The sequence below is a fragment of the Phyllopteryx taeniolatus genome, chromosome 22 (assembly GCF_024500385.1).
Source record: "Phyllopteryx taeniolatus isolate TA_2022b chromosome 22, UOR_Ptae_1.2, whole genome shotgun sequence".
Taxonomy (NCBI): domain Eukaryota; kingdom Metazoa; phylum Chordata; class Actinopteri; order Syngnathiformes; family Syngnathidae; genus Phyllopteryx; species Phyllopteryx taeniolatus.
Window position 1 is genome coordinate 10781544 of NC_084523.1, and position 23689 is coordinate 10805232.

General features: G+C 52.9%; 2 protein-coding genes across 14 annotated transcripts; one reads left to right on the forward strand and one right to left on the reverse strand.

Annotated features, from left to right (window-relative positions):
- The first annotated feature begins 124 nt into the window (after positions 1-124).
- On the forward strand, positions 125-17725 carry LOC133472168 (protein-methionine sulfoxide oxidase mical3b-like). 13 transcript variants are annotated; one of them, XM_061762612.1, is made up of 28 exons: positions 125-427; positions 760-967; positions 1039-1155; positions 1871-1972; positions 2082-2237; positions 3671-3771; positions 4412-4714; positions 7026-7141; positions 7207-7330; positions 7402-7685; positions 8458-8654; positions 8994-9142; positions 9210-9314; positions 9401-9439; positions 9535-9694; positions 10454-10554; positions 11297-11357; positions 11436-11565; positions 12410-12555; positions 12645-13031; positions 14340-14428; positions 14504-14578; positions 14676-14726; positions 14798-15061; positions 15361-15454; positions 15932-16031; positions 16109-16182; positions 16972-17725. In XM_061762612.1, exons 1-28 carry the CDS (start codon positions 149-151, stop codon positions 17142-17144), a joined length of 4185 nt encoding a protein of 1394 aa, XP_061618596.1. In that variant the 5' UTR covers positions 125-148; the 3' UTR covers positions 17145-17725. The 13 variants fall into 13 exon arrangements, 8 of the variants coding, with proteins under 8 accessions (XP_061618596.1, XP_061618597.1, XP_061618598.1 ...); XM_061762613.1 differs by having other exon boundaries at positions 134-427; positions 8997-9142; XM_061762614.1 differs by having other exon boundaries at positions 134-427; positions 4412-4669.
- A 367-nt stretch (positions 17726-18092) lies between these two features.
- Positions 18093-23689, reverse strand: lta4h (leukotriene A4 hydrolase). The gene is made up of 19 exons (XM_061762664.1): positions 23540-23689; positions 22788-22918; positions 22584-22704; positions 22372-22440; positions 21917-22021; positions 21678-21730; positions 21538-21610; positions 21316-21456; positions 21216-21239; positions 21073-21143; positions 20886-20997; positions 20657-20801; positions 20473-20576; positions 20332-20402; positions 20205-20259; positions 20016-20114; positions 18535-18617; positions 18351-18455; positions 18093-18287 (listed from the first exon to the last, which is right to left on the reverse strand). The coding sequence occupies exons 1-19, from the start codon at positions 23687-23689 to the stop codon at positions 18161-18163; spliced, it is 1839 nt and encodes a 612-aa protein (XP_061618648.1). The 3' UTR covers positions 18093-18160.

Sequence of the window (23689 nt, forward strand, 5' to 3'; positions counted from 1 at the left end):
ATGAGAAGATCAGCCACATTTCTCTGAAAAGGTTTGAGGACGCACTTATGGACATCATCCAGGACGCCTCTGGTGCCCACTCACATCAACGTCGCATTTAGGCTTCGTCGTCGTCGTCGTGGTGCTCGCCGTGTTTTTGGGCGTTGCCATGGGAACCGAGTCCCACCCAGAAAAAGCCCAGGAGTTGTTTGATGAGTTTGTTTCAGCATCTACCTGCAGGGCGGCGCTGCGTTCCTTCAGCCAGCTTTGCGAGCACCTGGATCTGGTTCCGGATCCGGATCGCGGTGGCGGCGGCGGCGAGCAGCTGCTTTACCGGAGCATCGAGCGGCGCCTCAGCTACTGGAAGGCCAACGCTCTGTGGGCCAAACTGGACCGTCGGGCTTCTCAGCAGGAATACTTGCAGAACCGGGCCTGCCGCAACACGACCGTATGTTCAGCGAGACACACACACACACACGCGCGCCACCTTAGTTACAGTCAACTCTCGTTTCAACACACTCAAACTCAAAAGACACTTTCAGACTATCGGGTAACATAACCTTCAGAAACGTAAAAGACGCTTCAAGCTGTCTCGAGGTTTTCGAGGGGGGGGGGGGGGGGGAGTGCCCCCCTAACCTAACCTAACCTAACCTAACCTAACCTAACCGCCTAGAAAATTTCACACAACGCCAAAGTTTTCGTATGTCCGAGGTGTTCGTCAGCAGGGTACCGTCTGTGGAGTGTGCGATGTCGTGACTGCGGTGTCCGGTGATTGGCCAGTGCGCCGTGATCGGGGCGGGGCCTTGCGGCCTGCGTGCGGCGGTGGAGTTGAGCTTCCTGGGGGCCCGTGTGGTGGTCCTGGAGAAGAGGGACTCCTTCTCCAGGAACAACGTGCTCCACCTGTGGCCCTTCACCATCCACGACCTGCGCGGACTCGGCGCCAAGAAGTTCTACGGAAAGTTCTGCGCCGGCTCGATCGACCACATCAGTGAGCGCGCCGCCCGTCTGTCGGCACCCCTCGGCGGGCGCGCTTTGCCATCACGTGTTTGTCCTCCGTAGGTATTCGTCAACTTCAGCTTGTTCTGCTCAAGGTGGCGCTGCTGCTCGGGGTCGAAGTTCACGTCAACGTGGAGTTCAAGCGTGCGGTGGAGCCGCCTCGGGACCAACGACGACGCAGTGAGACGCGCGCCTCTACTTGGCTTCCGTGGGCCTTTTCGGATCATCGTTTTTGCCTCGGAACGTTCCTTTCCTATCCGGGGGAGGTGACCCGGAAGTACTCGGAGTACTAGTACGAGTGCTCGGTCGTTCAAATCGTAAAAATGCTTCGGTAAGGTACCTCGATGCCGCCGCTGAGCGACTTTTACGAAAGGAAAGGAAAGGAGATGTATTACCCGCCATCCTTGAAGGCCGCATGCCAGCGGAGGTTCCAGACATGCGCCAGACCTGAAAATAACTGACACTCAAAAGAACACAGAATTATATATATGTTCCAAAAAGCATGCTTCAAAAGTACAATGTTAGCAATGTGAACATCAAAATGTGCCTCACTTGTAAGTCGAACAATTATTAGCGCTCTGTCACCTGGAAACGCAGAAAAACTTTGATGGAGAAAAAGGAAAGGGGGGGAAAAAAGCTAACTGGAGGCTTTCGCCCGCGTTTATTCATAAAGGTTGTTTGTACGGCGCCGTCGTCCTGTCCGCAGGGACCGCCCCTTCTTCTATCGGTCTCGCTCCCTCTTTCTGTCTCCGCGTCTGCGTTCATTTTATTTCGATCGCAAAGTGCTTCACGTCGTTAAAATACTGCCGTACGCACACGCCTTTTGTCTCTGCATGTCTACGTGCCTTCGCCCGTTTCCAGGGCTGCGTCATTGTCCGTCTGTCTGTCTGTCCAGAGGTGGGCTGGACGATAGAGACGTGGCCAACGTCTCACGTTGTCAATCGGCTGCAGGTCGACGTCATTGTGGGAGCGGACGGTCACAGGAACACCTTGCCCGGTACGTCGATGACGACGACGGAATCAACGAGAATTCCTAACGCGTCGGTTGACCAGTGTGGTCCAAACCTCCGAATTCTACTGGAAGGGACGAGTTTGTGTGCCCGCAGGGTTTCGGCGTAAAGAGTTCCGCGGAAGGCTGGCTATCGCAATCACGGCTAATTTTAAAAACCGAAACACTCGCGCCGAGGCCAAAGTGGAGGAGATCGGCGGCGTGGCGTCCATCTTCAACCAGAAGTTCTTCCGGGACCTCCGACAGGAAACCGGTAAGAACTCTGGCTTCTCTGAAACGGGACGTCGGCTTCAGTTTCAGAGAGAAATTGAGAGAGGAGGAGTTGGAAAAGCTGCAGCTAACGCGTCCGGGCATTAGAGTCCGAGCCCGATTCCGAAGGAAGGTTCTCGTTCGCCGTTGGTCACCTCGTGTCCCGAATCTCCGGGCACCGGGACGGCGCGCCAAAGATGATTTTCCTCCATCTTCCTGAACAGCGGGGCCCAAATCTCCTGCGGCTGAAATCACGCGACGAAGGCCTCGCGCGCACAAATCCTTAAAGATTGTTTATCTGCGACAGAGGCCACACTTGAAGATGCAAATCTGGCATTTGAAGCTTTTGATGGCAGACGAACATTCAACCTCCGATTCCCGCGTGACCACACGTGATCTCGTAAAAATGACGGCCGACCGTTGCTGAAGGGAACGCCGCTGTCGATAAATCAGAATATTTGATCGTCGTGCCGTGCGGGCAACCCACTTCGATCCAAAATCCGACATCAGAGCGGACATGTTTGTTTGGATTCCCGGCCGCTTCGTTGTTCCTCAGTCGGGCCCCTTTTTGATTGTCGACATTCCGTTTTACGTCAGATGTTCTCCGGGTCGGGACTCGGGGAGACGTCTGCCGACTTGTTTCGGACGTGCTTCTCGGGACAAAGTCAAAGTCGCACATCTCAGACCTCGAGAGAGTCTTCTCGGATAATCTCGGAAGACGTAGAAGATGCGCGAGGTCGGGAAGGGGCAAAATCGGGACAAAAGCAGCCCGATTGCCGAACTAAACCGCCGCCGATCGCGTGAGCCGTCCCGAGTGAGCATTTTTCAGTTTGGCCGAGCGACAGGTTGTTTTATTGATAAGCCGGTGGAGGGGGAGCCGATCAACAGAGCGGGAGCGACTTCCATTTTGCATGGAGCAAATGAACAAAGTCGTAGAGCCCAGCGATCACGCCGGAGGTCATTCGGCAGAGCGAAGGCGACGAGCTCGACCTCCCTCTGCCGAAGCGACTCTGGTCTGAGGCTCTTTCTGGGTTTGCGGCGCGTCGCCCCGAACTGCTTGGTGCGTTGGGTCGGGACGCGTGCGAGCGTCTGCCCGACTCCTTCAGAGAGTCGAGCGGTCCCGTATGCAGACCTTCCGTCCTCCGTTGCGCCGTCGGAGCTCCGAAGAGAGCGCAGCGGTATGTTTGGGGGCCCGTTCGGGAAAGTCATCTCCAGTACGAGCGCAAATCGCCCAAAACCACTCATTTCCGATGCGTCTGTTGTCTCACTTGCGGAATCCCGCAATAAATCAATGCTACTATTGCGTCATATGTGGCTCGGTATCGACTTTCTGCAAGTCGGAGTTCACGTTTTGTCGTCAACGGCAAAATGTGTGTTGCGTTGTGATCTCGGGCTCGTGTGCCATCCCAAGAGCGCTCCCGTGTATGAATGTTTCAGGCATCGACCTGGAGAACATGGTGTACTACAAAGACGACACGCACTACTTTGTGATGACAGCCAAGAAGCGCAGCCTGCTGGACAAACGAGTCATTTTACAGGTGAGCTCGCTCGTCGTCGTCGCCGTCGCCGCTTCTTCCCGCTCAAAGTCCGCCATTGGAACCAGGCCTTCTCAAACCTTTTGGGTCCAGGGAACGCCTCCAGGGGAGAAGGACCCTCTCCTAATACGAACCACCAGGCCTGCTGTTTAAGCGCCCGTCTCGGCTCACTTCTGGCGAGGAACGGGGCACGCTCTGGACCGGTTGCCAGCCCGTCGCAGGCCACACGCAGACAAATGTTTTCGGAATGTGGGAGAAAAGCCGGCACGGGGAGAACATGCAAACTCCACCCGCGGCTCAAAATCCTTTGAATTCCATTCAGTATTTCTCATCGCGAGCGAGCTTACACGACAAATGGGGCCGGTCGACAACTTGGCCGTGTGTCGCTATATTTCCCCGCTTTTCAGACGGTTTCAGACTTGAATTCCCGCAAAAATCCGGACAACATTTTCACATTTGATTTCACGGACATTTCCAGAGACGCGGTGCCCGTTTATACGTTGCGAATGCGGCGTACCGGTCCTGAGGCGAAGCGCCGCTCGTTTAAGAAATGATGCCGACGGAATTGATTGCCCCAAAATCCCGGTTCCAGAAGCACCGTCTGACTCCCGCTGATGGCGGACGCGTGTTTTGTCCCTCGCAGGACTTTGCGGAAACCGAGCTGCTTCTGTCTCGGACGAACGTGGACCAGAATGCATTGCGGGCCTTCGCTCGCACGGCCGCCGACTTTTCCACAAATGGCCAGCTTCCGTCTCTGGACTTCGCCACGAACCACCACGGACAACCGGACGTGGCCGTCTTCGACTTCACATCCACGTACGCGTCGGAGAACGCCGCCGTGGTCCGGAGGCGCCGCGGGCACCGGCTGCTCGTCACGCTGGTGGGGGACAGCTTGCTGGAGGTCAGACCCGTTACCAAACGTGCGCGCCTGCGAGGCTCCAAATGGGTGCGTTCACATCGCGATTTGCAAGTCACAAATTGAAAAGCAAAAGTGGATTGCTAGGTTTGTCCGAGAAAAGCGCGTCATAGAGACCTTAGCGGCAGACCGCTGCGATCCGCCCCTATCGCGAAGTCGGCTTTCGAATAGGGGCCCTTGCGGGACTGCCCGATGTTTTGATTTTGGAAGTCCGGGCCTCCACGTAAGCCGACAGCAATTAACAATGCCGTCGTAAAAGCTGCTGTTACATTCAACTCCCTCGTTGTCGTGTCGTAGTTTGTTGTTTAAATTGAATGAAAGATGTGAACGACCCCGATTCCGAAGAAGTCGCGACGTTGTGTTCAACATAAATAAAAACAGAATACAAAGGTTTTCAAATCATGTTCAACCTAGATTTCATCGAATACACGACAAAGACGAGATATTCAATGTTCAAACTGATGTTCAAACTTTGTTTTGCGGAAATGATCATGAACTTCGAATTTGATGGCTGCAACACGTTCCAAAACAGCTGGCACAGGCGGCAACAAAAGTTGAGGAATGCTCATCCAACACCTCAGGTGAACAGGCTCATTGGGAACGGGTGGGTGCCATGATTGCTTCCCTCAATTGCGCACTCATTCCCAAGCAAAGATGGGGCGAGGTTCACCTCTTTGTCAACAAGTGCGTGACAATATACTCGAACGGTTTAAGGACAATGTTGCTCAACGTACAATTGCGAGGAATTGAGGGATTTCATCATCGAGGCCGAAAAACGACATTGAACGCCCGTGACCTTCGATCCCTCAGGCGGCACTGCATCACAAACCGACACAATGTGTACCGCGTGGGCTCGGGAACACTTCAGAAAACCGACGTCAGTCGATGCCGTTCGGCGCTCCATCCGTAAGTGCAACTTGAAACTCTACTATGCGAAGCAAAAGCCGTTTGTCAACAACACCCAGAAACGCCGCCGGCTTCTCGGGGCCCGAGCTCATCGAAGATGGACTGACGCAAAGTGGAGAAGTGTTCTGTGGTCCCACGAGTCCGCATTTCCAATAGTTTTGGGAAATTGTGGATGTCGTGTCCTCCGGGCCAAAGAGGAAAAGAACCATCCGGACTGTTATGGGCGCAAAGTTCAAAAGCCAGCATCTGTGATGGTATGGGACTGTGTTAGTGCCGATGGCATGGGTAACTTACACATCTGCGAAGGCACCCTACATCCAGGTTTTGGAGAAACGTATGCTGCCATCCAAGCGACGCCTTTTTCACGGACGCCCCTGCTTATTTCAGCAAGACAATGCCAAACCACATTGCGCACGTGTTACAACAGCGTGGCTTCGTCGTAAAAGAGTGCGGGAGTTACGAGACTGGCCGGCATGCAGTCCAGACCCGTCTCCCACTAAAAATGTGCGGCGCATTATGAAGCGAAAAATACGCCAACGGAGAACCCGGACTGTTGAACGGCTGAAGCTGTACATCGAGCAAGAACGGGAAAGAATTCCACCCCCAAAGCTTCAACAATCAGTGTCCTCGGTTCCCAAACGTTGATTGAATGTTGTTCAAAGAAAAGGTGATGTAACGCAGTGGCGAACACGACCCTGTGCCAGCTTTTTGGGAACGTGGTGCAGCCATCAAATTCGAAGTTCAGGATGATTTGCTCAAAACAATCAAGTTTCTCAGTTTCTTTGTAGTGTATTCAATTCAATATGGGCTGAACATGATTTGCAAATCACTCTATTCTGTTTTTATTTGTTGAACACAATGTCCCAACTTCATTGGAATTGGGGTTGTAATTAGTGTGTGTGTGTGTGTGTGTGCATATATTATTGCAGCATGGTGAGTGACTGGTTAGCACAGCCACTTCACAGCTCTGAGGACCCGGGTTCATATCCCGGCCCCGCCTGTGCGGGTTTTCTCCGGGTACTCGGGTTTCCTCCCTCATCCAAGAAACATGCGCAGTAGGTTAATTGAAGATTTTAAATTGTCTGAATGCGAGTGTGAATGGTTGTTTGTTTGTGCCCTGCGATTGGCTGGCGACCAGTTCAGGGCGTACCCCGCCTCCCGCCCGAAGATAGCCGGGATAGGCTCCAGCACGCCCGCGACCCGCGTGAGGAGAAGCGCGACAGAAAATGGTCGGATGGATATATATATATATATATATATATATATATATATATATATATATATTCCAAATAATTTGGAATTGAATGAATAACTTTGCAAAAAATTTGAAGGTGGCTCCTCAAATGAAGTCATTGATGATCAAAACGGTGATTTTGAGCCCTGTCCTGGAGGTGAGACGGGTGAGCTGTCTGTCTGTCCGTCCGTCCGTCCGCAGCCTTTCTGGCCAATGGGAACGGGCGTCGCTCGCGGCTTCCTGGCCGCGCTTGACGCGTCTTGGATGATTCGTGGATGGTGCCAAGGAGCTTCACCTCTGGACCTCCTCGCTGAGAGGTGATATGAAATGAAGGGGGATCTTCTGTTTTCTTGGTGTGACCGTCCGTCCGTCCGTTGCCCAGAGAGAGCGTGTACCGTTTGTTGGCTCAGACCACGCCAGAGAACATGCAGAAGAACTTTTCTTCGTACTCTTTGGACCCGTCCAGTCGATACGTCAACATCTGTCTGAGCGTCACACCTGAGCAGGTCCTCAAAAATAAACGAACGAACGAATGAATAACCTGCGTAAAGGGTCGCTTCAACGACTTCCTGTCCAGGTGAGACACTTGGTTGACACGGGGGAGAAGGCGGGGGAAGACGCAGAAACGGTTGACGCCGTTGAAGCGTCGCCATGGAGACCAGGTGAGATGACACCGTTTCCGTTTGCACCGGTGCGTCACGTCGCCCGGTCGGAGTCCCTGTCCGAGTCCAATCGGCTTCTGCGGTGGTGTCGGGAGCAGACCGAAGGTTACAGCGGCGTCGCCGTTAGCGACCTGACGACGTCGTGGAAGAGCGGCGTGGCTCTGTGTGCCCTGGTTCACCGCTACAGACCTGAGCTCATGTAAAGCCAAACTTTTCTTCTTCCATTCTTGTTCCTTAGCAATCGTCCTCATTGAGGTCGCGTGCGAGCTGGAGTCGTTTTTGTTTCGCCGGCCGACAAACACTGCATACATTTCGAGGAAATAACAACATACGGTCGTGGTGAGCGAGATGTTCCAGACGCACCCGCAATAGGGACAAATATGCAATCTGGAGAGACTCAAAACTTCCTTTTTATAACCCTACCCCTCCCACCCACTTGAAACAGCTTAAAACGTATTCCAACATACTTAAACGTGGAACAACATTTGTAAAGATCTCTAAAGAAGAGTCCCAGCGTGCTTGCTTCAAGCTGTTTTGGACACTCTTAGTTGACGTTAACTGTTAAAAAAAAAACAAAGAATGAAACGTTGTAGAATTCAAATCCCAGACCGCATCATCTCATCGAAGGAAAGTCCATTAGCTTCATGCTAACAAAAACATGTGAAATGACAAAGCTGGGCCGACGGGAAATGGCGCGGATGTTTCGGCAACGCATAGGGCAAAACTCACTGGCATGTATTCCAAAACGGATGCCGGTGTCGAGCGGAGGACGTCCTCTGCTGAATTGCGCCGCCTACCTTCCAGCGGAGCGCAGTGCTGCCCGGCATGTGGTGGCGCATATTCAAGGCGCACAATTCGAAATTGGGACTTCCTGTTTCCTGTCAAAAACAAGTGACCACAAACCCCAAACCCCGTGATCTCGCGGGGGAATACTGAGTGTTGTTGTTTCCTGGATTTTTGCGTGTCCGCAGAGACTTTGACTCACTGAACCCGGCAGCGGAGGAAGAAAACATTCGCTTGGCCTTTGACGTGTGCGAGCGGGAATTTGGCATTTCTCCTCTCGTGACGGCGGAAGAGATGAAGTCTGCGGCCGAACCGGACCCGCTGTCCATGGTCGTGTACCTCAGCCGGTTCTACCGGCTGCTCCGAGATGCCCCGCCCTCTTCGGGTGAGACGTGAGGAAAAAGAAAAAGTGACGGAAAGTGCTGACACTTTAACAAAAAACAAAGTTCTATTTTTCAAGTTGGCATGGTGTTCAAACAACCCAATTCATGAATGATAACAACGTGTCTGTGTTTTTGTCAGATTAGATGAAGAATTCTTTGAAAATTCTTCTCTGAAAAAGAAGCACTCAAGCAAAGTACAAATTCCTAAGAAAGTCTCCTTAACGTATTTGTACTCGGCGACTGCAAACAGTTGGCCAGCGTGGTCGTGTGTTGCCTTCAGGGTCACTGTCCCACAGTTCAGAGGTCAGAGTGGCCCCGGTGACCCCGGCCTCCCTCCTCAGCAGACTTGGACTTAACCTGGCACGTCAGCAAAGGTCAAAGGTATCCGGACGTCGTCTCTTTGTCCCTCGATGAGCGTCCGCCGGCGACGCCTTCAAGCGTCGCTGTGTTTGGTCTGCAGGAGCCCCGGGGCGGTCCGGCTGAGCGGCAGGTGACTTTGTCATCTCCAAATCCGAGTCGATTCGTATTGTAACCGAGACTGCTTTGTTCACGTTCAGTCTCCCGGCTCCCGAGTGCGTTCGACGGCCGACCTGCTGCAGGCCAAGCTGGGCCGCGACTCTTCTTCTTCCGCCGCCGCCGCCGCCGGTTCTGAGCTCACGCCGGTACGTCGGAGTTTCGACACGTCCGTGTTTGTTGACGTCAGAGCGAGCGGACGCGGCCGAAGCGGCTGAACATTTGCTCCGAACAGGAAGTCGACTCTCGGCTCGTCGCAGACCGCGAGGAGACGGTAGGACTGCGACGCCCGTTCTCCTCGTTCCGTCGCGGAAATGAAGCGGGCCTCCGACGGTGCCGAATGAGAGACTCGTGTGTGTGCGTGTCTAGACGACGTGCGTCAGCGACGTGTGTTTCTTCTGCCACGAGAAAGTTTACGTGATGGAGCGTCTGAGCGCCGAAGGTCTTTTCTTCCATCGTCGCTGCTTCGTGTGCCACCTGTGTCGCGGCACGCTCAGGATCTCTGCCTACCGTTTCCACGCCGCAAGCGGTGAGTGCGCGCACACGCCTGTCCCGTTAAAAGGTCAAAGGTGAGGTCGCGGGTGTTTCTGAACCAAGTGGCCCACGCTTCCCGAAGCAAACTTCGATTTGGAGGCTGCGGTCTCGGTTGTTGAGCCTTCGCTCAGCAACCTGCGATCAACGAATCGCGCGGCGCTTGCCGGCCGCGCTTTGCAATCTCAAAAGGTCCGACGATACTCGGCCCGGATTAGGCTGGCGTCCGTTTGCGCAGCATTCCAAAAATCAAGCCGAGTATCACATCGGCCAGCGAAAAGTCCCAACGATAAAGCGGTGGACTTTGCATCCCTTGTGAATACACAGGATCATCCTTTTCTTACAAACTTTTGGAGTGCAAGAACAACAAATAAAACCACTTTGCGTTTCAAACGCCCAAACTAAATAAAATGTCAAATAAATACTGCAACGAAACAGAGAGACCTGCTACACGGCGACAACATAAAGTTGAATATGTGAGTCTCCAAGCTGTCCAAAATGCCAAATGAGGCCCCTCAATCCAAATATTTACTGTGACTGGCTGGCGATCAGTCCAGGACACCCTAACCCTAAGCACCCCCAAAGGCTGGATGGCCGGCTGTTTCTCTGCTCTTCCTCCATGAACCGTCCAGGCCATCTTGAGTCCTCGTCGCAGGCGCTCGTGTGTGGCGCTCCTCCGTCGTCGGTGGGAGCAGTCGATCGTGATGCGTGACCTCTGCGCTGTCCTGTTTTGGTTTCATTTGTCTTCTTTTCTCAGGAACGTTTTCGTGTGCGCAGCGCTGCGAGTCGTCCGCCCGTCGCAGTCCTTCCACGCTCGGCAACAATCGCGTGCCGTCACGTCGACGGCGGACATCTTGTGTAAGGAGGCATGTTGCGTATGAGCTCTTCTCCTTCCGGCGTGCACGCACTCTACGTGTTGCTGCACCGTTTGTGTTCCAATATCCATTGCTTAAAGACCCTGTAAAGTGATTTGAGTGATTTGTTTTCTACATGTTTGAAGAGAAGTGCTGAAAACGTGCAAAGACTGAGAACAACGTAGTTTTCATTCGTATGGTGACGAAACGATCCCCAAATCCCAAATCTGGAACGTCACGTGACCGGCGCGGAACACGGGCTAGCCGACTTCCTGTGTATGCTACGCTCATGAGCAGGACCGCTTTGATGACAGGGTTGCTTGAAGCCCAACTTGCTAGACTGCGGTGTTCAAAAATGCATATTGCAAATATGATATGATACATGTCAACGGGAGCGAAGCCGAAACACTGTTGTCGTCTTTTGTGGCTCTGTGGTGACATCTAGTGTGTAAAACAAAAACAAAGAAGCACCGGAGACGTGTAAAGTTCCCGCGGGTGCTCCGAACCGGTTCCCTTCCCCGTTGACCCGAGCGAGGAGGAAGTGCTTTTACCCGCGTTGCCGAATACGGAGGCAGGTTGCGGTGATACCGGATTGTGCAGCGGGATTTGGTCACGTGGATGTGAGGAGAAAACGGTTGTTGTTGTCATGGTGACAGAAGTAGTCCATCCCAGCAGCACGAGGCGTCTCGGGTACGAGTGTGACGATAATGATGATGATGATGACGACGATTGTCTGGTCTCCGCAGACGTCGCTGTTGTCTGCAGAGTCTTGCGTCTCCATGGCAACAGAGTCTCGCCGTTTGTCAGGTGAGCTGACGTCACATTATGCTCAAGCACACCTTGAAAAACCCCTTTCAATGTGTGTGTGTGTGTGTGTGTGTGTAGTTTTTTCCGTGATGTCAGTGACCCGTGAGCGAATCGAATTGGAGAACGACAAAGCGGAGGCGGGGGAGATCTCTGAGGAGATCCTGACGGGTTTCAACCTGAGCGCAGAAAAAGACGTCCGGACTTCCAGGTGACCGACCACCTGCAGAACCCGACTGAAGTGCCGCGCCGCATCCGGGGTTCGGAAACGGTTTTCACGAGCGGCCCTTCACAATTGCAATTACTGTCGCAGATTGCAGCCAATTAACATTCACTGGCGCTAAAAATACATTTCCGGAACGGCCGCCGCGCTGTCCCCAAGCCGTACTAATACGCTATATTAAGTGTCATAAAAACTCTATGATCTTGTTCGTTTCTAATGTGCTTGTGTGTGTAAAACGCAGCTTGTGACCAATATGGGCGCGCACGGTCAGTTCAAATGGAGCACGCTTCTTTTGAAACATCCACAGTCTGGTCTTCATTCTCGCAAGCGGTTCGTTGACCTTTTTAGGGTTTGATAAATGTGATAAAGTGCAATACGGTAGAGCGCCACCGTTCGCGGGGGATCGAGACCGGGCCAGACCGGGAATAGCAAAAATCCGTGGATAATGAAGGCCCATTATAACTGCACTGAAAAAGCAATTATTTTTTTTAAACCTGACAAAAATTCTTCCAAAATTCCGGGTTTGGTTCCCCCCCCCCCCCAAAACAAAAAGGAAAAAAAAATGGGAAGAAATCTACGAAACGGTGAATCTGCAGGTGCCGAACGTCAAGTTTGTTGCACGTGCGGCCTCGAACGCCGATGACGGCTCGCCGTCCCGGGCGGCCATCGAACCGGCCCATCGACGTGCGGTGTCAGTCGGCGTTTTTTTTGTTTTGTTTTTTTTGCGACGGTCGGGTTCAATCGGGTTTGAGCGCAATGTGCGGCAGGCCGAAGACAAAAATGAAAAACAATTGTTTGGAATGAACTCCTAATTCCACAATGCAAAACGCAGTTCCGAGTGTGAGGCGGAGGCGCCGACTTTTGCCTGTCAGTCGTCCGAAGCGGCGTGGGAGGAGGCGCTGATGGGCTGCGAGGATGGGGAAGAGGAGAACGATGAAGAGGAAGACGAGGCGGGCAGTGAGGAAGACTCCGGTGACGGTCAGTCCGTATACGTACGCGACTGTGCTGAAATCCTCAATCCGCATTTCATGATCAATAATCACGATGATTCTGATTTGTCACCGCAGATACGAGTGACGTCACGCCGTCTGAGACGCCGCCCCTCGACAAGACTCCGCCTCTCCCCGACACGCCCTCCACCGCCTCCTACATCGCCAAGGTTGACTCCGCCTCCTCCATCTGTACCATCTCTCCTTTTGAGAAAGGGGTTCCGCCCACCGAGGCGCTTGTCGTCACGGAAACCTCGACGGCGGGAGGAGCTTGGCCGTCTTTGGACAACATCTCTCTGAAGAAGGTCCTCCCGCCGCAAGAAGAATGTGTAAAGGGGGCGGGGCCAGATGATGTGAGGAGGCGTGGCCCACATCTCAAAGCTCCACCCTTCTGTCAATCAGAAGTAGGCGGGGCCAGGGCTCTGTGGAAGGCGGTGTTTTCCAGGAACAGGAACAAGAGGAAAGGTATGATGTCATCAAGAAGGACCACCGAGGTATGATGTCATCACGCACTCCCATAGACTGATGACTGACAATGATGTCACGGTTGCAGATGACTATGTCATAGCTATGACATCACAATTGTAGTCGACAATGACGTCGCGGTTGTTGCTGACGACGATGGCACGGTTGGACTTGATGATGTCATCGCTGTGACGTCATGGACGTAGTTGACTATGGTATAGCTACGACATCACTGTTGTACTTGGCTATGATGTCACAGTTGTAGTTGACGATGATGTCAGAGCTCCAGTGGGTACGGAAAATATTCAGACCCCGTAAAATTGTTCAATCTTTTGTTATATTGCATCCAATTGCTAAAATCATTTGTTGATTTTTTTTTCCCTCAACGAACACACAGCACCCCATATTGACAGAAAAAAACACAATTGCTGCCATTTTGTCAGATTTACGAAAAAGGAAAAACTGAACGATCACACGGCCGTAAGTATTCAGAGCCTCTGCTCGGTATTTAGCATTTGCTCTGCCGTGCACTGTGAGCAGTCAGGTCTTACGTCGGCAGGGGTGTGGCTTTGCGACTCAAGTCCAAGTCAAGTCAGTATCATCAAACACAGCTCGAGTCCAATGAAGGTGCAGAACCATCTCAAGGATGCTCAGAAGCAAAGGGTCTGAATACTTCTGGCTGTGGGATAGTTCAGTTTTTCTTTTTGAATCCATCTGCAAAACAAATGTCAATATGGGGTCATGTGTGTACATTAAGGAGGGAAACAAATAACTGAAATGATTTGAACAAAGGGGGCTGCATTATAACAAAGAGTGACAAATTGAAGGCTGTCTGAAAACTTTCCGTCCCCCCCGTATGATGTCATAGCTATGGATTTGGGGTGCGAACCACAGCAGAACAACAGTTAGTCTCGATATTATTACGACAGTCGAATCGTGTTCCTATTTGTGGATTTGGGGGGGGGGGACACCCGGTGAGGACATGCAACAACTCACCGAGAGGACAGAAAAGGACAGGACGCGGTGTGGGAAATGAGCAAGGCAGTGCTACTGACCCAGTGGTCGATCCTGTGAGTTGATATGTTCGTATAACCCGTGTTGTTGTTATTAGTGGTCCCGGCGCAAGCAATTCAAGCCTATAGCGTCACGTACATGTTCGTCAGCCGCCGTACAGAGTTGCTGAGCCGGCACATCGAGGAAGGGCGGGCCCGATGTCACAGCAATGACGTCGCGGTTGGAGTCGCCGACGATGTCGTAGCTACGATATCCCGTTTGTAGTGAAAGTCGGTCTTTGTTTTTTCCGAGCAGAGCGGGCCTGCGACGCCCCCGTGCCGGAGGACGATGATGCGAGCTGGTCCGCCGTGCAGCGCAGATGCTCGCCGGTGCCCAAAAACGACGTAAGCGTCGTAAAAACAAAAACAAAGCAACAATGTGGATGGCAAATTATGCAATGTGCGCTTTGGCGTTTGCAGCTGTGTTTGGAGACCATCGAGATGACCGCTCAGTTCGAGAGACTCGCAGTTAACGAGCGGGACGGCGCGGCGCAGGTAAGCGCCGGTTGACTCGCACACGTCGCCGGTGACTTGAACTGACTTCGTCTCCAATCCGTTTCTCTCGATGTCGATGTCCGCGATCACCTCTCAGCCCGCGTACGTCCCTCATGCGCTGGCCTTCAAGCGGGCGAGTCCCATCAAGGTAGCAGCACGCGTCCGCCGTCTCGTGCAGACCGAGCGTCGTCACCAAAGCTCACGAAATCTCCTTGTCAGTTTTTGCGGGAACCCTTCCCAAGAAGAGGTCCTCTTCAGGACTCGGACGGACGTTCGTCCCGCGCCACAGAGGTGGTGGGCGTCCTGGTTCAGCCCGAGGAGCCGTCCGGTCTGAGCGTGCCCGAGAGCCTGTTCCGCACGGAGAACCGGTTCCAAACGGGACGCCGGGATGAGCATCTGGACCGCAGGAAGCGCCGTCAGCTTCAGAAGAGCGCCCGCAGACGAGCGAAGCGGCGGGACCTGAAGAGGCTGCACAAAGCTCAGGTGAGCACATCAGTCCAGACTCCAAACTGGGTTGGCAAGCGCGATATGGACATTTTGTAGTACTGTCAAAATGTGTCCCCACGTGTGTGTGTGTGTGTGTGTGTGCGCGCGCCTGCGTGCGTGTTTATGTGTGTGTGTATATATATGCGTATATATATATATATATATATATATGCGCGTATATACATACATATATGCGTATATATATATATATGTGTGTGTGTGTATGCGTATATAGATAGATAGATAGATATATATATGCATGAAGCCTGAGCACTAAAGTTGTTTTTATGTGTCAGCTGATCCAGAGACAGCTCCATCTGGTGGAGGAGGAGCAGCGACGTCTGGAGGCCAGAGGCGTCGCGCTGGAGCGAAGTGTCAGAGGAGAAGAAGGTACGTGGGATTAGGACTGCAGCAGAGTGAGGGTTCCATTGTGTCTCAGTGTTTGTCCACCTCTGCGAGTACGTCTACTATATAACACATCGCATAAAGTGTGGAGTGGTTTACCATTGCGGATTTTCTTTCATATTCATGTCACGCGTAATTCGCCGTATCGCGGGATTTTGAGTGTCTGCTGTAATTGTATTTATTTATTTTAAATGTTTATTTAAAAGATGAATAAGAGTCTTGGGACCATCATACATCTTGAAATGATGTAGGCTATAAATAATGTGGCGACGACTTTGGTGGTCCGGCTCCTTGCAAGGCATGCGCGCACACACCAAAGCAGATGGATGGAGAGAGCCGATCGGCTGACGCAGAAGTGACAAGAAGACCGCGGGTGGAGACAAAGACATGACGACCACACGGGGATTTCCCATAGCAGTGAAGAAGGTCACGTGACCACTCGACGATGTTTTGTGCGTGCAGGAGCGTCCGCTCAGGAGAAAACGAGCCTCATGCAGCTTTGGTTCCAGTTGGTCCAGCAGAAGAACGTTCTGGTTCGATACGAGTCCGAGCTCGCCGTATTGTACGTGACCCTTGACCCCGGCCGATACGCTCGCCGTACCGGCGGATGTTTGACCTGTGACCTTTTTGTGGGTTCAGTGCGCGAGAACTGCAGCTGGAAGACCGGCAGAGCGGACTCCAGCGGGAGCTGAGAGAGCGGATGACGCTGGACGGTAAGCGACGTCTGGGGCCACTTTGAAGGAACGCCGCGCTGTGAAGATCGTTTCAGGCGGGCGGGCACGGCTGCGAGCTTAGCAAACACCTCTGGCCTTGCACTTCAGTGCACTTTTCAGGCGGCTGTACTTTTATTGAGGATTTATTTTTCTGGCGATGTATTCCTTTGGATCGGATATCTTGTGGTTCCGGCGCCTTACTTGATGAAAATAGGCCCGTTACGTTTTTTAGACCTGCGCGGATGACCACAGGACGTTATGAGGAGAAAAACTGAAGTCGAGAGAGGTTGAAAGCTTGACTGGTTGAGATTTTGGAGTCTTATAAGGCCCAAAAGAAAACCGAGACAACGGCACGGAGGAACGTAAACCCGGGAGCATTAACCATGACGCCAACAGGTTCAGAGATGCAAGATATTCCCCGTCCTCGGCCTTATTTCAGAGTTTCCAACTCTGATGTTGTCGCTGATGGGTGGCAAATGTTTTCTTGTGCCAGCCTCAAAAGCTTTCGGGTCTTAGTTGAAGAACCTTTTTCTTGTTGCGCCAAGTTATCAAAATGTGTATTGTTAACATTTCCTTTTGTGCTGAATGACATTTCCGACACTGTACTTGTTTTCCTTTTACTTCAAGGAGGTTCAGTGCTGCTCCTTGAAGTATAGCATGTAAGAAAATGTCAAATGGGCGGGGACAGATGTTGTGTGAAACCCAGTTGCGTCGGTTGAAGTGGCCTCGTTTGGTCCGCGTGGTCCTCATGCGGTCCTCGTGTTTGTCCTCATGCGGTCCTCGCGGCAGACCGCCTGAAGGACGACGAGGATTTCGCCATGGAGTGCGCCATCCTGGAGGAGATGCTGGAGGTGGTCGAGCGAAGGAAGGCTCTGGTGCCTCTGCTGGAGGAGCTGCGACTGCAGAACCACCAGGAAGACCATAAGCTCAAAGCCGCAATGTTTGGACAGGACTGGACCTGAGCCAGGGACTAAGGACCTCTGAAGACCTGGTCTGAAATCGACACCACGATCTGCGATGTGTCTGTCTATTGACCTCAAGGTGGGGGCATAAAGTGTTCATCCTTCCAAAACTCCATCCATCTGTTTTCTGTAGTACCGATCCCGATTTGCTACACCCCGGGGACCGGTCGCCTGTAAATTTGGGAGGGGGGGGAACACAAGCATCTGCCAGCACACTCGCAGAATTTCCAGTCTTCGATCAAGCCAAGGTGTGAACATGTTTTTGGAATGCGGGAAGAAAACCCACTGGAGCACGTTGAGAAGGTGCGAATGGCTTGCGCGAAGGCTGGAATCCGCCCCAAAGCGAAGCCAAACTTCATCAATGAAAAACCATCGCTGATGGATCTGCGTTCCCATCATTGGCCGGCGACCCGTCCGGGGCGGACCCGGCCTCTCGCCCCAAAGTCACCTGTGACCTGAATGAGGAAGCGGCGCTCGAGAAAACAGATGAATGGGTCTTCTGATCGTGTCCCAACTGCAACTGCTCATCGAGTTCAATTTGCTGATTTTAAAATTCTAATAAAAAAAATCAGAATAATAAGTCTTCTTTTGTTGCTTCGGTTTCTGTAGCTCGGAAACTGACGGCCTGCGGGCCAAAACTGGCTCGCGAGTGATGCAATCTGCCCGCAGGATGAATTTCAAAGTGGAAAAATACAGACAAAAGACATTGCGGTGCGATGTCGGGGGCTGGGGATCATTGGGAGAAGGATTCTGCTCATGCAGAGAAGGGAGTGGTCATCGTTTCGAGGTTTTCCTCAGTGCAATACGATATTTTTCACTCCCAAATTGTGGGCCTCTGCGATCACGTCTGCGCACAAACTGAAGCAACCCGCCAAAAAAAGTGCAACTTTCGTCCGGACTTCCTGTTACAACGAGAGCGCGCTGAGGGGAAATGAAGAAAGATGCACATTCAACGTTCAAAGATTTTATTTGTCTTTCCGTGCCGCGATCAGTCGCCGGCGACGGACGTCCCCGTCTTACTGGTCCGCTGACACCTTCAGGTCTTTGGCGACCAGTCCGGAGGTCACCGGGTGCATGGCGGCCCGGTGAGCCAGGAACACTCGCACCGCTTCCTCTCGGTACTTTTCAAAGTTGAAGACCTCCCTGGAGGAACAGAGCGGGATTGTCGTGACGGCGTCGGGCCGCCGAGAAAGGTCGCGCGAATACCTGAAGAGCGGTCGCGTGAATTTCATCCTGCCCTGTTCGGTCGCCATACGGAGCGCCGCGGGGACCGCCTCCTCGCAGCGGGACCGCACGCACAATCGCAACCACCTGCGCAAAGAACGGCCGGTCACGGCGGGCCCGCCCCGGTCCCGAATGCCCGTGTGGCGGGATCGGACCCGATGCTCACCTGAAACGGACCTCGGAGTTCATGCGGCCGTCGAGATCGTAGACCTCCTGCATCTTCTTCACGTGGCTCAAAGGAAGCGCCTCCTGCAAAGAGGCGGAGCGGAGCACCATAAGCTCAGCGAGACTTTTTGAAGGGATATCAACGGTCATGAAAGAGAGGAAACCGACATCGAAAGGAGCAACGTGACGAGATTTCCGAATCGGCGCTCTGTCAAAGTGCCGAGTGGGCTCGGATTGGCCACTCTCTTCAAATGGGCGCGTTCGCCATCGTTCCTCATTCCCCACGCCCCAGTCACCGCAAAGGGATTTTCAACTTCTCAAGATCCCTTTGTGGTGAATCGGGAGTCGGAAATGATGAACGATTGCGAACGCAGAACCGTTCTTCCTTCCTTCCGAATCACTCCAATTAGCAACGTGACAAGATTTCCCCCAAACGACAATGTGTCCGAACGCCGAGTCTGGTTGCGGCGGCCACTTCGATCGGAGTAGAACGCTGTAAGAATTTAGAAAATCGGACGATGGCTTCCAGAGAAATGGACTTTTCCGTTTGGGAACAAACTTCACCTGTCGAAATTGCCTCCCAATTCGATCCCAACAGTGTAACTTTCATGATTTCTCAACATATCTCCTCGATACTTCGGTTTTGTCTGCTGCCCTGGGAAGCCCTTCTCTGATTGGCTGACAAGTTTCGTTAAAAATATCCACCAATAAGCTCGTACTGGCCCAAACGGCCAGGGAGGCGTTCTCCAAGTCGACGCCTCAAAGCGTTTCACTTGGCCTAAAAAGTCATCGATGGCGTAAACGGAACGATATTGCTTCGAAGAGCGGTCGAACAGCTCAGATTGGTTCGTCACGAATCGGGAATTTGTTCCGGAGGATTTTAGGCGTTTGAAGTGCTCCTTCCCTAACCCCGCACGGCCGAAACCATATCAATCTTTCATCACATTACATGAGCGCAACAAATGGATATTTAGCCAGGGATAGTAGTTTGTTCAACTATTGTTCAATTGACTATGCTTGGAATATCTCGACAGTCTTATTTCTTACACATGACAATTTTAAATGTTGGGACAGATTTGAGCAAGAATCACATGAAATGATCCGGCCCCCGGGCCTTGACTTTGAGACCTGTGGCTTATACTGTTAGTGAGCGGTCAGTCACAGCCGACGCTTTGGTGGCGGAAGTCAGCTGGCCTTCGCTCAAGTTGGCTCAGCCTTACTTTGCACTTCGACCTCCTGGTAGCCTCACGGCTCCTCTGAGAAGGCCTGATCTCGTCCGATCTCTCAAGCGAAGCCCGGGCCCGCTCGGCGCCCGCTGGGAGACCACCGGGGAGGAGCGGGTGCCCTACGCTTGCCCAGTAGGCCCAAATGAGGTCCGGTGGGACGTCGGAGTCAGGAAGGGCATACGTCTCAAAAAACTTCCACCCACCCAAACTAAAATGGCAACCCTGGATTGGGAAGAAGATTCCAGTTGAGTTTTACCTCCTGGAGAAGAAGAGACAAGAACTCAATCAGCTGGTGGGACGACAACGTCTTCACGTCCGACGCGCTGAAGCTGCTCAAGTCTTCTTGGTCTTTGGCCTGGGGAGAGAACCGGGACAGGTTTCTGACCTGGACATTAAACAAAAAAAAAAAAAGAACAACAAGGGTGCGGCGCCAGCCGGGTCTCACCTGCCTCCACCTCCGACAAAGCGCGATGCAGGCGTCTGCCAGGGTGGTGTCGTAGCTGAAAGGCAAACGCGGAGAGCACATCAGCGGGGGGTGCCAAACGCTTCACTCGAAAGCGATCGGCACTCACTGCGGTTGAACTGGCGGCATCCCGGGTGTGAACATCCACGCGTTCCAGTCCACCTTGTTCAGGACCTCCATCTGAGAGACAAACGGCAGCTGTCCAGCGGATCGCGGACCGATCGATCCCGACCTCCCCGGTGCGCCTCACCTTATCTTTGAAGTATGCGAACAGGAAGTCCTTCCACTGGCCTGTGGTGACGCTCCTGTAGGCGAACATCTGGATGTAGGACTTGACGAAGCCCATGAAGACTTCTAAACGAGACGGGACACGGGACTACTCAAAAGACGGCCACGAGGACGGCGGGCGGAACGCGGTGGAGCGAGTGTGTTACCGGGACCCCCCAGGAGTTCCTCCAGGTGGTACAAAAGAGCGAAGCCCTTCTCATACGGGACGGAGGAGAAGGCGTCATCCGGGTCCACGTCCTGCAGACTCGGGACCAGGTTTGTCAGAGGGTTTTTGGGTCCAAATGTACTCACCTGGGCCACAACAAAAACGCATGAAAGAAAACCACGTTGTCACGCTTGTGTCAAGACCGCCTGAGCACGCGCTTTGGTTCTCACAGAGTCCTGGAGGTCTTTCCAGCCCCCCATGGCCTTGAACTGACGGAACTGCTCCCCCTCCAGACGCCTGCCGATCATCCTCTCCAGGTATACCGTGTGACCCTCGTTCAGCCTGCGTGAACAACAACAACGCAAGACTCGTGAGCTGGCCGGCCGGCAGCGGAGAGAAGGCGAAGGGGGGACTCGCCAAAAGTGCTCCCAGGTCTCGTTCGTCACCAGGTTCCCCGTCCAGCTGTGCGAGATCTCGTGAGCGATCACCTGACGGCAAGAGGAAGACGTCGACACGTTTCCACGGTAACAAAGAGTGGACGAGATGCGGGACAGACTTACGTTGGACAGAGACTTGTCTCCAGCCTGAGATTCAAACGCGCAACATCGACATGTTAATAGAACATGAGTTGCGTGTGCGTGCGTGCGTGCGTGCGCTCACCAACAGTGTGGGCGTGGCAAAGGTCAGGCATGGATTTTCCATGCCGCCATAGGGAAAAGATGGCGGGAGGACCAAAATGTCGTAGTGCCCCCAAACGTAAGGTCCGACCAGGTCCTCTGCGGTCTTCAACATGGTTTCCGTCTGTCGGGCACAACCACGCTTGAGTGCGAGTCCGTTTGCGTGTGTGTGTGTGTGTGCGCGAGTTGCGTGTGGGCGACGGACCTCGGAGAACTCAAACGCGGCTCGGTCCACGTACTCCGCCTCTGACCAGACTCTGGTCCGGGGCCCGATCTGCCTGAAAGAAGCGCACGTCACGGGTCTGCCGCAGGTGAGCCGGGACCGGCACCGGGACTCCAACATACCTGCTCTCCAGAGCGCCCACCACCAAGGCAATCAGGTAGGATGGCATGGCCACCTGCGCTCACAGGGGAAAGTTCAACAATCGAGAATAAAAGGAGTAAGAATCCGACGATTGCACATCAGATTGTTTTGCGCGAAACAAATGTAAGTCAGTGGTGCCGCTGTAATGATGAGACGAATGTCGGCATCCCTTCGACTTGGTAAACCGTATCTATCATCGTGAAAATAATACCAGCCGTACGTTCTGTCTGAAGCGGTAGACCGTGCGCCCGGCGTCGTGAGGGTCCACGTCCTGGCCGTCTCTCAGCGCACTCATCGCCGCCACCAAGTCTTTGGGGACGGACACCTGCGAGAAGACACGCAAATGCGCGCGCACGCAGGCACACACGAACACACAACACGCATACACACTCAGCAGTTAGCACCGCCTGCCTGTCTCGCTCTCATCTGTCTGTGTGTCTGTCTGTCTCAGGGGTCGGCCATCTGAAATAGTCTGAGACTTTTGGAAAAAACCCATCTTCAAATTTAAAAAACAAACAAGTTAATTTCAATGTAAATGAAATCCTCAAGATTTATTTTCCAGAGCCACAGAGAGCCACAGCCGAAGGATGAAAAGAGCCACATGCGGCTCGGGAGCCGCAGGTTGCCGACCCCTGCTCCATTTTGTTTCTTCCCCGTCCGCCTGCTCACGCTGACCTGAGCGTAGTATGTGTGTTTAATGGCCGGAGAGTCCTGACAAGGCACCATGCTCCTGCAGTGATGAGCCTGGAAGACAAAACGAAGAAGAGGCCGTCCTCCTCGAGACGTTGCGCAAAAGAGGAAGAGAGAGGCTGGTTGAGAAAGAAGGAAGTGAAGAAAGCGGACCGCAAGCCCGCGCGACGGTTAACGGCCGGCGACCCGCGACTCACCTGGCACTGACTGAAGAGGTACGGCTGCTTCTTGCCGGCCGTCTGTCGGGGCGTGAGCCATTGCAACGCGGGCGCTGCGGGCGACGTCTCGTAGGTCACCTCCACGATCACGTGCTGCCCTCTTATCGGTGCAGCGATTGAACGCGGTCAACGGGACGTTGCGGTCACGTGATTTATTCACGCGACAGACGGGCGGGCTCTCACCGGGAAAGGTCAAAGGGCAGCGTGATCTCCAGCGGTGTCCCCTTGAAGGTGTGTTTAGGGCCCATTGTAAAGCGGGCCGCCTGCCCGTTGGCCCTGACTGACAGGATCTTCAGGTCTCGGGTGTCCAAAGTCTGCAGCAGATGAAGAATAAAAAAAACAAAAAGCAACTCACAGTTGTGCACGGTGTATAAAGCGAGAAGGCCTTCGACGGGCAACTGTCCGTTTGGTTTCCTGGAGCTTCATTGGCTTTTCCTCACATGAAAGAACTCACAATTGGTTGCTGTTCATGTATTGTAAATAATAGACAAAATAATATACATATATATATATATATTCCAAGAATGAACTGGTTCGTGTTTATTGTAAGTGCAAAAATATAAATATGTAAAGAAAATGACATGTACTTAATTTATTGTCAGTAAAACTAAAATACATTGAATTATTAAATAATTGGTTAGTAAAGTAATTTAAAAGACGACGAATCTATGATTGAAATACTTTACACACATTTCAATTAAAAACGATTGAATTCATCTCAGAGTTTGTTTTATAAATGTACTTTTGAGCTTTTCTTTCCCCAGGCACGCTTGAAGAGTTCGAAACGGAAACGACAAATCAGCCTGCCAGTCAAAGTTCAAGACCCTCAACTGTAATCTCGCTGTAATAACAACTAGCGGAGCGCTTTAGCTTGGATGCTAGCGCCGCCGCCGGGCGCTCGTGGGACGAAGTGAGGTTAGAGTGTGGTTCGTTACCAGGACGGAGAAGCGCTCCTCCAGAACTTCCACCGTCAGCGCCACCTGCCCTCTGACTGTTCGGCTGTCGAAGTCGACGTGCAGGCTCAAGTTGAGGTGGCGGCTCACGCACTTGGCGGCGGAGGCGAACGAGGATGGATCAGCGGACAT

Excerpts from the sequence above, each read along its gene's own strand:
- lta4h (XM_061762664.1), bottom strand. The coding sequence starts at position 23,689 with ATGTCCGCTGATCCATCCTCGTTCGCCTCCGCCGCCAAGTGCGTGAGC. Across the intron at positions 21,731-21,916 it reads TCTACCGCTTCAGACAGAAC|GTGGCCATGCCATCCTACCT; the intron begins GTACGGCTGGTA and ends CTGTGAGCGCAG. Across the intron at positions 20,802-20,885 it reads GGAAAGACCTCCAGGACTCT|GTGAGTACATTTGGACCCAA; the intron begins GTGAGAACCAAA and ends GTTGTGGCCCAG.
- LOC133472168 (XM_061762612.1), top strand. The coding sequence starts at position 149 with ATGGGAACCGAGTCCCACCCAGAAAAAGCCCAGGAGTTGTTTGATGAG. Across the intron at positions 11,358-11,435 it reads AGAGTCTCGCCGTTTGTCAG|TTTTTTCCGTGATGTCAGTG; the intron begins GTGAGCTGACGT and ends GTGTGTGTGTAG. Across the intron at positions 16,183-16,971 it reads AGAGCGGATGACGCTGGACG|ACCGCCTGAAGGACGACGAG; the intron begins GTAAGCGACGTC and ends TCCTCGCGGCAG.